The sequence below is a fragment of the Pomacea canaliculata genome, linkage group LG1, assembly GCF_003073045.1.
Source record: "Pomacea canaliculata isolate SZHN2017 linkage group LG1, ASM307304v1, whole genome shotgun sequence".
NCBI classification, from domain to species: domain Eukaryota; kingdom Metazoa; phylum Mollusca; class Gastropoda; order Architaenioglossa; family Ampullariidae; genus Pomacea; species Pomacea canaliculata.
This window is the reverse complement of record NC_037590.1, coordinates 29959592-29972577: the sequence shown is the minus strand read 5'-3', so window position 1 is coordinate 29972577 and position 12986 is coordinate 29959592. Positions and strand designations below refer to the sequence as shown.

At 43.2% G+C, this 12986-nt stretch overlaps 1 protein-coding gene across 1 annotated transcript in view; it reads right to left on the bottom strand.

The window, feature by feature from the left end:
* The window catches only part of LOC112572323, a 39989-nt gene that overhangs the window by 9737 nt on the left and 17266 nt on the right, over positions 1-12986 (bottom strand). Inside the window, exons 5-8 of the mRNA XM_025251943.1 lie at positions 7692-7876; positions 6419-6577; positions 3965-4135; positions 1060-1212 (exon numbers count right to left, since the gene is read on the bottom strand). Coding sequence (XP_025107728.1) covers positions 1060-1212; positions 3965-4135; positions 6419-6577; positions 7692-7876 — 668 coding nt within the window. The remainder of the gene's footprint in view (positions 1-1059; positions 1213-3964; positions 4136-6418; positions 6578-7691; positions 7877-12986) is intronic.

Sequence of the window (12986 nt, the reverse complement as noted above, 5' to 3'; positions counted from 1 at the left end):
CTCAGTCAGGCGCGAATGTGTTTCAGTGCGTGTATGTGTGTGTGTGTGGGGGGGTGTAGTTATTGTAAATGAATGACCCTAAAAACATTCCACAATGAACGCTTGAGGATTTTTTTCTAGCAGAAATTGTTCACTGCAATACTCTCACTACAGTTCGTTGAAGTCCGCATCCGTTGGCACATCCCTATTGTTCGTTATGATTCTTATTAAAACATCATTTGCAGCTTGATGTACAGACCTTTCCTTCTAATGTTCTGAGAATTTTACTCTACCTGCAGCTACATTCTTCTGCCTGATTTCTCCTACGAGTTTCTGTCAGTATTGTGATTGTGAAGCTCACGGGTACGAACCTATTACACGGCGGATCACGTGATGGTCGGAGCAGTGCTGGAAGACTGGAAGGGGAGAGATGGAGAGCTTTATAAGCCTACCCAGCCTCCACACCCTTCCCCAGTGACTGGGTGCGACGAACGCCAGTGAGATTAGGCTTTTAATCCGCATTGCTAATGCTTCAGCCGCCGCTAAATGCAGCAGACAAAACACAGGAATGGGAAAAGTTTTTTCGTCTTTTAAGAAGGTTTCTCTTTATGAGATCAGAGAGTTCCTCAAAGATGTCTTCCTGCAGCCAGACGATGTCTTCTACTTTCCTTCATCTTTCACGTATTTTGCGACTACTTTGGACACTTTCCCTCCCACGCCAAGTCTGTGAAACTTCGCTGCATCCCAGAAGTACAGAAATACTTTTTGATGATTGGTTGGTTCATCACGGGATGGTTGGTTAAGGCTGACAGGAAAATATTTCCTCTTAGCAATGATATCCCAAAATAGGAAAGAAATTTGATGAAAGGAGAGAAACCAGAGTTTTAAACAATATCTTACTACCAGCAGCGTAAACAGGGGACAAACACGAGACAAGATTTACTTTCTGAGCCTTGTGATGTTTAGGCAAGTGTTTTATCACTAACCTATCGAGCCACCCTGAAGCTTGTCAGTAAAGTAAGGGCAATATCTTGTTTGCGTACTCTGTATGTTCGACAGAACAACTCGTATATGACTTACCTCATCCTGCACACTTGCAGCTTTGAGTAATGCGGATCGGAGTTTCTCTGTAAACTGAGAGTTGCTAGAAATAAGTTCTTCGAGGTTGATGAACACCATCTCGAGCTGATCTGCATTCAGTAGCCCTGTCGTCTGCATCGGCAAGTAAAACTCCTGCACAATCAGACAGTGACAGTCTCAAATTCACAATGTCGGCGATAAGTGATTATAAAGAAGGTGAGCAAACAGTAAAATAATGTTTTAATGTCAGCTTTATCATCTATCGTTTGGCTACAAAGATCAGCAGTGACCACGGCCCTGCCTGGCAAAGGTTTAAAGTTTTATGATGAAAACCCAAAATCTTTTCGCACCATAACAATCTTGAGTTCATAAAACATTGATTTTGGCTTTTGAAAAAAAAAAAGGCTAACAGCAGGAAATCGAGATGTGACCTAGCTTCTGTAGACTGACAGAGCTCTAGGCAGTTCTTGACCTTTGACACGGAGAACCGCAGGTACCGTGGAAGGGAACATGATAGGGAAAGTCTTTTATTTTTTTTTAATTTGAAGCTAATGCGTCTCAGACGATCATTAGACTGCTTCTTGGCAAAGAGCTGCCCAAGATCCACCCACGAGTGATAGCCGCGAAAAAAAAATCACCAAAGAAACGACATTTCCCCCCGGCTTTAGAGGTCCCCCCTCTCGCTTGCAGGCAAGATGCGGGGGCAGGAATGCAGTCGAAAGGTCTGCGCGATGTGGGTTCTCGTTACATTACATCGTCGAGAAGAGGGGCTTCTTTTTTAAATTTTCAGTATGGAGATTTTGCCTGAAAGCTTCTAGTCTTGTAATTCGAACCTTCAAGATCAGATGCTGTGTGTTTTAGCTCGCCGTCGCCTCACGTGACTATCATGAGTTGGGTTCCATGCTAACGATCGATGACGTAACAGTGTTTATAGAGAGAGTATTGCCAGAGGTGAGGCTAGGGGTTATTTTCACTTCTTTTTCACACAAATCATGTGACGATAAAGATTGCCATTTTCGCTGTACATGGACCATGCCAATAACAAACACAACCCTTAAAAATCACGATAATGTCGGATGTAAAATGAACGGACTGAAATCTCTTGTGACCGTTTTTTGAGCTGTGGGTAGATGTTAGCTCACATCGAACTCATATTTCATTTTAGCCCCAAACTGCATAGCACATGTATGAGGTTGAAGTAAAACTTCCAAAGACGACAAGATGGCCGCCTTAGGTCTCGATACACCACGTGACGACAAGACTCTCTAAAACTTAACACGAAAATAGTCAATCTTCATACTGGATGTGAAGTGTGCTTTGTTATGAATGTCCTGTACTGGCTGAACGATGACTCACGATAAACCTCCATGAACGACGAGGCAAACAGCTCTCGGCTTTTTTATTATTATTACTTCAAGATAGTGGCACTTACTGCGCATGCCTAGGAGTAGCTCTTAGGACTCGACCCGCATGTTCTATGGCGCTGTTTACGGAAAGCTATCCGCTGTGCGCTGACGTAGTCGCGCAAACAATGATGACACATCGTGACACAGCGAGGATACAACACGTGGCGACAGCCAGCAACTTGTCCACTCACCCTCTAACCTCATCATTTATAAACGAGGGGAAATGTTTGCCGACACCGTGGCATCTACATGGGGAAATCCCCGGTGAGGTGTTTGACATCTGACCTCAGAGACACAAGCAACTTTTTGTAATTTATAATTTGTAATTGTAGGGCGCAGTACTCATTATGGCTTTGGTTAGCGCAGTAGGGAAAACGTGATTTTGGATAATGTAGTAAATATAGTAAATACCAGTACCAAGCAGTATCACGAAGAGAGATTTAGGAATTTACTGGCAAAGACTCATAAACAGTTTAGTTTGTCTGGCAATATTCTCTTTCACATTGTAAATGCCATCCTTTACGCTCGTCTCTTATGGGTCCTTCTCAGGCTACACCTCCATTTTTTCCCTCCTGCGTGTTCCTGTCCGCTGATGGACATTGAACTCTACACGACTTTTCTCTCAAAATAAACAGTTTACATTGTATTCAGTTATCATTTCCGCTGCGTGATCTCTGTAGTCAGTTATGACCACACACTCGTAAATGTCATTGTCATTGTCTTTCGCTTGCTTGTTAGTTCGCATAATTCGACAGTTTCATTGCACAGTCATGGCCACTGGAAGGTCCAGTAACTCATGAGCCTATCTTTCCTGTATTTTTTTAGTCGGAACTCTAATACATATTAATCACTGATGTGGTTTTATGGAGTGGGTGTGCTAAGGTTATGACATACTAGACTTTGAAGCGCATCGAAGTAACATCAACAACATAAGCAACAAAATTAATAATATTAGAACTAAAGGAACTGAAATTGATAAAATCTAATGGTGTTGGTCTAAACAAAAACATAAATATCTTTGAGAAGAATTCTTAAGAAAAGTAAATATTGTAAATGTATATGCACACATAAGGACAGGTTACAGCTCAAAACATTGTATTACTCACACACACATCACATCACCACCGGACCGTATCAATGTGCGAGCAGACTAGTCTACCACCTCACACACATATACACATTACCACCAGACCATATCAATGGGCAAACAGACTAATTTACCACACACACACACATGCAGTTCACCAACACACTCATACACTTTTAATTAGCTTCTCCGTTCACTGAGATTCCCGCTTGCACTGTGTCCGCTATGACCACCAACACCTCCACCAACCCTCACCAGCACCAGCCGTCGCCATCGTGCCCCAACGATCGATGCCAGTGCCTAATTATTTCCCCAGACCCCCTTGACCACGTAATCACAGATCAAGCAACACTCTCCTGTTGCCATAACACTCCATGCCACACACGTGACGTAGTGCAACCAGGGTACGCACCTCTTTCAAGATGCGCAGGTCCCGCCCGTAGTTCATCTCCGTGTCAATTATCTCCTGAATCGTTTCTTTCCTCTCCTGCTGACGGAGGACGCATTTTTCACACATTCCTTGAAGATCCGTGTCTTGGCTGAATTGATATTGTCCAGGGTTGCACTGAACACAGCTCACGATCTGTAATTTTTGGAGGACAAAGTTCTGAGGATCCCATTCGTTTAAAAATAACGGATAGACGAACAAAACAGACATGTCAGTATACACACCAATATATATATATATAAATATAAAATGTAAATAACAACATACGAAAAAAATATCCGACGTTTTCGACCAAAGAGGTCGAAACGAAAACAAATGACATACACCAACTCAGCTACCTCTTCTGTCCTGCAGAGGGCGCTGCTGTCCAGACTCACCATGTCTTCAGGCTGAATCATTTTTCCCATGGTAAAAAGGCTAGGGAATGAACGAGGCACCACAAGAAATAGCTGCTGTTGCCAGTCAGTCAAGCGGAGCAGAGAAGGGAGGACGCGGTCATGGGCCAGGTCCCGCTGGCAGTGTGCGATGTGGCTCCGGCTGTGCAGCACCACCAACACCAGCGTCCGCGCGGCAGCAGCAACGTTTGGGTTTGTGTGGAGGGTCGGCGCGTCGTCTGTTGCGTGGAGCGCAAGATCCTAGCAACCTCGCGCGCGCCTGGCGTAGCCACGGCAGCAGCAGACTTGTGGGGGGAGGTCAAAGGTCAGACGTGTGTCCAGCCAGCACTGGAATGGAGGAGGCACGCCGCACGCTCAGCGGCCTGAGCTCCTTTCGTTTTCAAAGGCCAGGTGTTGGGCTCAGCGGGGTGGTGTCTAGGGTGGGTCGTTTATAGTAGAGGTTCTGTCAGAATTTCAAGCTTTCTATCGACATCGGTCTATTTTTAAGATCGTCTATCGTCTGATATTTTAATCCTTTCGCTGGAGTATGGTGTGGTTGGGCTGTTTGTTTTCAGCCTACTTCACACAAAAAAATGATTTATTGAATAAGAAGGGAAACAAATTATTCGGTATCTGGGGTATCCTGTGCCATTTTGTAAGTCAGGGAAACAGCGGTATGATAGATTTTATCTATAAATTATATCAGGCCTTCAATAGTTAAATTTTGAAAAACAAATTTGACTTTTTAATCAATGATATGTAAAATGTCATATAAACACATGCAAAGAAAACGTTGGAAGAATTTGTACAGGATTTGTGAATAGATTTTTGTTCTGTTGCAACAAACTTTTTATTATTTCAAAACCTTATTAAAATTTTCATCGTCGTCGTCGTGAATTAGAATCTTGTCCTGAATCTTCTGAAAGAGCCTCGATATAGTATGTATCTATATGTTTTATTATCTTTATTTTTGTATCGGTGACGGTAACATGGCGATGAGCACCTAGACACTACTCAGCGCTCCGCACTTTTGCGGGCAGGCAATCGATAACTGGCTTCTGCAAAGCTGGCAAGAGTTGCCGCCGCTTCCATTTCTTGCTGCCAGGCGCGGCGAGGGGCAGGGAACGTGCGGGAGACAAACAAAGCTGTTGGAACAGCTGGCGCTTCCATCATACGCCCTCCTCCGCGCGGTCAAGTATCCAGCCACATCCGCACCCAGGTTTGGAGAGAGAGGAAGAAGAACTATGATGGCTGCTAATTGCCGGGACCTTCTGACGTCATCACAAGCGACCGTATGTTGCGATTGCGCCACTGTCGTCATGGCGCGTGGCTTTGTGCACTTCTCGCGATAGTCTCGACATAACTTGAGAGTGATTCACTTGGTCTTCGATTTGACTAGACCTGAACTGCGGCAAATGTCCTGTCAGTGATTGAGGACTAAAAGGTTGGACTCCTCTCCAGCCATCTATGAGTTTGACGAAGAGCACATATGTGTTAGGGTCTTGCGTTCGTGGTCGTCCGAGTTATGCGATGTTATCTTGTCTCCTAGCAACTGGAGCATGTCTAGGGTCTTGAACCTGAACATCTCGCGAGGATCTTTTACATTAAGTGTGGAAGCATGGAGGTTAGCTTCCGGTTGTGTTGCCAATAGACGAATATTCACGGAGAAAATCAGGCAAACATACAAACAGAAAAAATACAAGAGACAGAGATGGAAAAAAAAACAAATTTTTTTTTATGAAAGATAAGAAAGAAAGACAGAAAGTGACGTTTGAGACGATGCAAGATGGAAGACGGAGAAAAATAGAAGAAATCGAAGTTACATGACTAGCTAGATACACGAGAAAAAAGAATTAGAGGTAATAAATGAAAATTTTAAAAAAAATTAGTTTATATCCCGCTGGGAACACATACTAAGCACGAGACTCGACAGTAGAGACTCTCACAAACAAGGATATAAATCCTGTATACATCAGAACTGCATACAGGGACAAGAGTAGAGTGCGACTAGGGGGAAAAAAATCCTTATCATATCTGTCTTCACCTCGGCGCAGTCGGCAGTCAGGAACCTCAACCCGAGGCTGGAGGAGGATGAACGCGGGCTGCACGTGGGTCCCGCATCGCCGCTGTCGTCACTGGTGGTACTCACATTGCTGAGTCGCTTCCTCGCTCGCCTGTCGTATTTCGAGTCCGATTCGTCTGTCTGGAAACAACAGCAAAAATAGCATGCAAGAATACAGAGTACAAACAGAATATTGGCGAAATATTAACACAAACAAAACACAAATGCCTGTATCAAGCAGACAAATACATAGGTTAGTTTAAAAGTGCATTTCTTGGAAACTGCTAAAAGAAATCAATAATGGAGCCTGAACTTGGTTCGATAACACTCTTAAGGTTCTTCAACCTATGTCAAGGACATTCGTGAGCAACGTCTGAGACTGCCAAAAAAAAAAAATCTCAAAGAACTGTAATCTTCTCCCACTTCCAAGAAACCCAGATCCTTAAGAAAGCTGTCAACGTTGGTCATTGTTTCCCACTTTCTCACCCCAACCCCCTCACTCACCGACATGTATCTATAGCAGTAGTAAAATAATGCATTGTTTTCCTCCTTGGTTCGGTGTTTACGTTTTGAAATAAAGAATCGTTGGAGCAGAACGAAACGGAAAACTGGTTGGAAATGCCATTCACATTAGCGCCAGCACCAACTTTCTGTGGCCGCCATGGAAGCGAGACTTGCACGCAAATGCGTGCCTAAAAATACTTTGCCATGCAAGCCGATACCAGCGCCCCCTATGGCTGAATATCTGTGTTCGACATTTAGCTCTGTGTCAATACGCCCCTTCACCTACCTTGTCCACCTCGGCTCCATTTTGGGAAGTCTTAGTGCTTTTTCGACCCGTGCCCCACATAATTGCTCATCCTCTTGTAGAGGCGGCAGAGGACAGAGGTGTGTGTGGGGGAGGGATGGCACGAATACCCGGGGATGTATGGCCGCCTACAGCATTTAGCAAGCAGGTGGCAAAAAAAAAAAAAAAAAAAAAAGAAAAGAGGAAGGGATAAGATGCAGCAAGGTAAAGAAGTATTGAGGGATTGACTGGCAGACTGAAAACCAATCCGGGTCTGTTTTCTTGTCCATGCTGACAGACTTCTTCTCATCAGAAACATATCAATTTTTAAAAAAAAAAGAGAAATAAAGAAAGGAATAACTGATACGAGGAATGGCGAGGAGCCATGCTGAGGTCCAATACGTTATCTGTCAAGTTGTTTTACATCTCGATCTCGAAGCTTGAAGCAAGGAGGAGGGCGGGACTAACCTCAGAACTGACCTCATCTGCCAGGTCTAAGATGAGAAAGCTCGAAAGGTTTTTATCCGATGGTTCTTCGTCGTTGTTCTCACAGAGATTTATCGTGGGCACGACTGGTCTCTCTTGGTCCTCATCCCGGCTGATTGGGACCGATGGCCACTGACCACTGAAAGATGAAGTCGGGGCTGTGCAGGCTGAAACAAAATAACGGAATATAACGATGCTTTTATGTTCTTTCTATATTTCTTTAAGAAATTCGCTCACACAAGAGTACACAATAAAGTTCCCACAAGTGCACACCAACGTACATATATCTAATGTAAATATACGTATACACACAAATATGCCAATAGACTGACACACACACAGATCCACACACACATACACATGAGCAAACAGAAGTACAAATACCACACGTTCTTTTTTTATTTTTCCTCTATACCGGTTGGTGTACCTTTCTATCTCTCTCGAGATGGGAAAGCTCGCCTGTCACTCAGTTTACAGCCAGAGGACTGGTGGGTATTAAAGCAGAAAATGAGTTCAGCGCATGCCTTGCCTGTTTATTGTTGGTAATGCGATTCTCTGGGCTGTGTGACCATGCAGAGAGGAAATCGGTACTCTACAAATTATTTGTGGAACTGACTTTCATTGAACATTTCAGGGAAATATTGCTTTTGTGCAACCAACACACAAAGAATGTTTTTCTCACATACACAAAATCACACAAACATACACCGAGAGGCCAGTGAACCAGAGTTCGCATACATTAGTGCTCAGACAAGGGAGGGAAATCCTGGAGGCTGGCAGCCGGAGGCTTGTGGCGGGGGATGCGGGGGATGCGGCGTTGTCGTGGACGTTAGTAAGATAACACCACGGATGTTGGTAACACAAGTTTGTGGAAACAAACATCATTGACAAAAGAGTACAGTTCTGGGAAAAAATTATTGCAAAGCAGGTTTAAACACAGTCATACATAGAAACAACAACTTCCGTTACGGAGTAGAGAAGGTAGAGGCAGATGTAACCGAGAACGAGAAATGTTGTGTGCTCGTATCTCGGCTCCGACATCTCTCTCTCTCTGTCACATGTTTACAGGGTGACCGAAATTTCCTACGGGTACTCCGGTTTCCTCCACCCTGTGTGTGTGTGTGTGGATGTATTCATGAAGGTGCATTTGATGAAGGTGTGTGCTCGTGCTGGTATAGGGTGCTATACAAAAGCACTATAAATAGATTTACTTGTGTATTATTGTGAATATATGTGTGAATACAAATGTATTTGTACACGTGTGTATGTGTTTGATAAAAGTCGTTTGTTCTAATTATGTTCTGTGGTTAGTATAACAGAACACTTGGGTACGCTGGTTTTTAATTCAACATTATTTAGCTTTAATATTGAGTTTGATTCAATATTGTGCAGTATCCCGGCTTTACACACATATCTATTCCCATCGCATAAATGGTTTATGCAGTATTTCAATCCTTATCACCTTCCTTGACGAAGTGCAAAACATAATTTTTTAAGTCTGCTAACGATAGTTTTATCACATTTTGCTGAATCTAGTTATATTAAATTCTTCATGGCATTCAAGTGAAAGCTTTCTAAATACCAAACTATTTGTCACCTAAATCCCGCCCGCCATTGTGGTCAGCATCACGTGAGACTTTTTTTTTTTTAATTATTAGTTCTTGGCCAGAAGGTTGCGATTTGCGTCATCGACGAGGAAGCCCAGTGACCATTGCGGAAGGCCGGGACAATCTTGTTTTGACTGAAATGTCAACACAAACACGAATAATGAGACACTAAAGTTGCCACACTTTTATTGCAACGGGTGACAGTTCAGAGAAGGAGCACATTACAAAAGTCAGGAAGTTCCTCAGGCTACAAGAAGTCTTACTGAAAGAAGACAAAATGTCCTTGACCTTAGGTATTTTTTGGTGGGAGGGGAAGCTCGGGGTCACAAAAAGCTGGGTCTCCGCGGTTTTTCTATCGAGCTACGAAAGTAGCTGCGGTCATCATTTTATCTATAAACAGATATTTCCCTTTGTCCAAAGCCTTGGCCTTTGGTGAATGTTTTTCTCATGAAGAATTTGGCGGCAGCAACAGTAAAATTGCGATTCGTCTCCTATTAATGTTTTTTCTGTAAAGAATAAAAGTTAAAAATAAAAGTTTAGGCAGTACTTAAAATCAGAAGATAACTCTTCAACTGGTAAGGTTAGTTTTGGGAGATTTTTCGCAGTCTCGCAGCTCTGTGCATGAACTTACATTTCTAAGACTGCAAACTTAGGTCACGTGATCTACAAAGTCTTTGCATCTCATGGCAGCGCATCTCAGTTGTGATTTCTGCGCATGCAGCGTAGAGGATATTGATAGAATTCTAGCTGCACACGCACAAGCACACACACACACATTCTAACATTACACTCACATCTGTCATGCAGTTGTTCTTTTCAAATTGTTGTTACAAAACAACCTACCTGTAAAAGTCGATAGTTGAACGAACTGTGTATGCGCAACAGACGTGATCGTTAGAAAAGGACACCCGATAAAATTCCGGGTCGTCGAACGATTTTTAAAAGCTTACCACGAAATCCAGGAATACAAGAGCTGTTGGAACTAATTTTTCTCCATTTAGTGCTTCAACCCAATTTGGGTAGGGTAACAGGATGGGTAAATGTACTTCGCGGATATCAGCCCTGATACGTTCGGTTGTCAAGTGCATTTAACAGTTTCCTTCGTTTTCATGCTTTGCTCTCAAAGTACTTGTAACCCGAAATCAAACATTTATTGGTGATACAAGGACGTGTGTGTTGGTTGTTTTTTTTTTTGTTTTGTTTTGTCTTTTTTTTTTTTTTTTTTGCCGTCCATTAACACCTACTTGAATATGAGTGTTTTCCCACGGATGTTTGACGTGTCTGTATAGTCAGTTGGTAGTCAACTAATGTTCAAGGTGGCTCCACGTGGCGAGGATGTTTCACCCTTCATCCTAGCTCGTATTTCAGTCTGTGTGGAACTAGAGGACCAGAAAGTAATGTTCTGTCTTTGTGGTCCACCAGCAGACACTTTAAGTCACAACTGGTTTGCCAATACGATAGAACAAAAGAGATAAGCAGCTTTAACTACTAGGAGACCACCCACATTAGGATCGCTTGAGGAGAATCTAGGTATTCGAGAACAATTGCCTGATGAGGCTGCTTTCGATCTCCTACGAAGAACAAAGACTTTGTACTAAGCACCTTCGCCACAGTTGTAGGACACCAGGAACACCTGTTTGCAGTAGTCCGTTAGCTGGTCTGGTTTCGCCATGTGACCAGGCACGACACGTTGTCGAAGATTCCTTCAAGGTACATTGGAAGATATTGGACACTGCGGTGGTGAGATGAAAAGCTGACTTACAAACGTGAAGACATGGACTGGTCGTCTTGTGCAGGACCTGCTCTCTATTGCCCACGACATGCCTGAGTGGCGGGCTTCATCTACGCATGCGTTCCACCCAGCGACCAGCGCCAGTCAAGGGACGAATGACTGAAAGACTTCTGCGTCCTTCATTTTCAGAGAAAGATCTGAAAGGCCTGCAAGAAGCCCGAAGTGCCGATAAATTGAATTAACTCATTACGAGCAAAACTCAGACAGTTAACGGCGGGTTCGATGAGAAGACTTACACAAAATGGCTGTGTAAGACTGCAAGTTGCAATGTCGACATCAGCCTCGTGCTGGGTTGTCACGCCTTTTTCAAGGAAGTCATTCCAAAATAAAGGATTTCGGGTCATGCTCCAAGTGAGATGATTGGAGGGAAAAGGTCATGGCTTTTGTTTACGCCGGCTGCATGCAGAAACAATTCATTTTGGCATGCAGAAACAAAACATCATGGCATGCAGAGAGAAGACATCATGACATACAGGAACAAACAAGTGCTCGAGAGGAGATCTGAACCCAGAATACCCAATCGTCACTCTATTAGAGCTCAGATCCATCTTAATTCGGAAAATGTCTGACCATGTTTGGCAAAGCTGTGTGTGAAGGTCACAAGAAACTCGCCGTTTGAGGACAAATGTTCTGTATATTGAAACTTTGGTCAACATGTTATGTGTAAACAGATTTGACAATTCAATGGAACTTTAAAGACCTTCAGAGGCTTGGGGACTGGACTTCTTTCCCGATTTATAATGAAGTTAAACATGACCACAGTTCTGTCTAAAAGTACAGTCATGGAATAGTCAAATGTTTCGCCTCTCACACACTGACCAATCGTTGTTCAGCGTATTAATCAGCTGAATAAAAGAAAATCCCTTTATTTTTCCTATTTATTAAGGCCACTTTATTATTACTGATTGTTAATTATTCATTTCATCCCGTAATTGGTACACGGCATCCCCAAGCCTTCTACGTAACCCTGGAACATCGTCTTCCGCAAGGTGTCGCTCTGGTTCTTAAACAAGGTTCGTAAGCAAAGTTCAGTCTCGCATCATGATTGGTACACTGAGAGACTTGTAGAACCTGAATTTGACGGAAGGTCACGCTTCAAACTTTGTTGAACCGTAGTCTTCTCCCCTAAAAACATCCTCCGTTTATTTATGTTTTATATTTAATTATTTCTTTTATTTATAAAATCCTGTCTATTTTTTCCACATAGGTAAACAGAGAAAAGATTAGTTGCCTACTTTAGCGAGCAGCAGATGCTGTCGACCTACAAACGTATTTACGTAGCCTCAGAAAAACATCCACGGTCTAACTCTGCAGGAGCTAATGGCTGTTGTTCGTCAGATGTCTTCCTTTTTTGGCAAACGGACGAGAACGACGAGTTATCCCGCTTAGAGAATTGAGATCACGAGGAACCCGAGAAATGCTGGTAACATCAGTTCCGGCTGCGCGGAACGTGTCCCACGTGGACCCACTACATTTCACGCTGACGGAGAGCAACTTAAAAATAGCCTCCCTTGCATGTAAACAACGATGTGCAGGAAGGGAGGGTATCAACGTCCATCACACCACGGGAGGTGACGAGTAGGGCAGACATTTTTTTTTCTTACTTTATTTTCTACAGAGATTAAGATTTCGAACCATTTCGTAACCAATTTCTGTGGATTGTCAGGTCGGATGCCGAAGAAGAGAAGATGTCAGCCACCTCCGTCACCACGACAAAAAAAAAAAGGGAATCGAAAAATTCTGAAGTTCGACAAAAGCTATGTTGGAAAAGAAACAGATTAGTTAAATTTATCTCAGAAGTCGTATTGTTGTTAAAATACTCCAGGATGGGGGCGGTGAGGATTTGTTTAAGTGCGCTTGACACTGAAGCAGATGGTC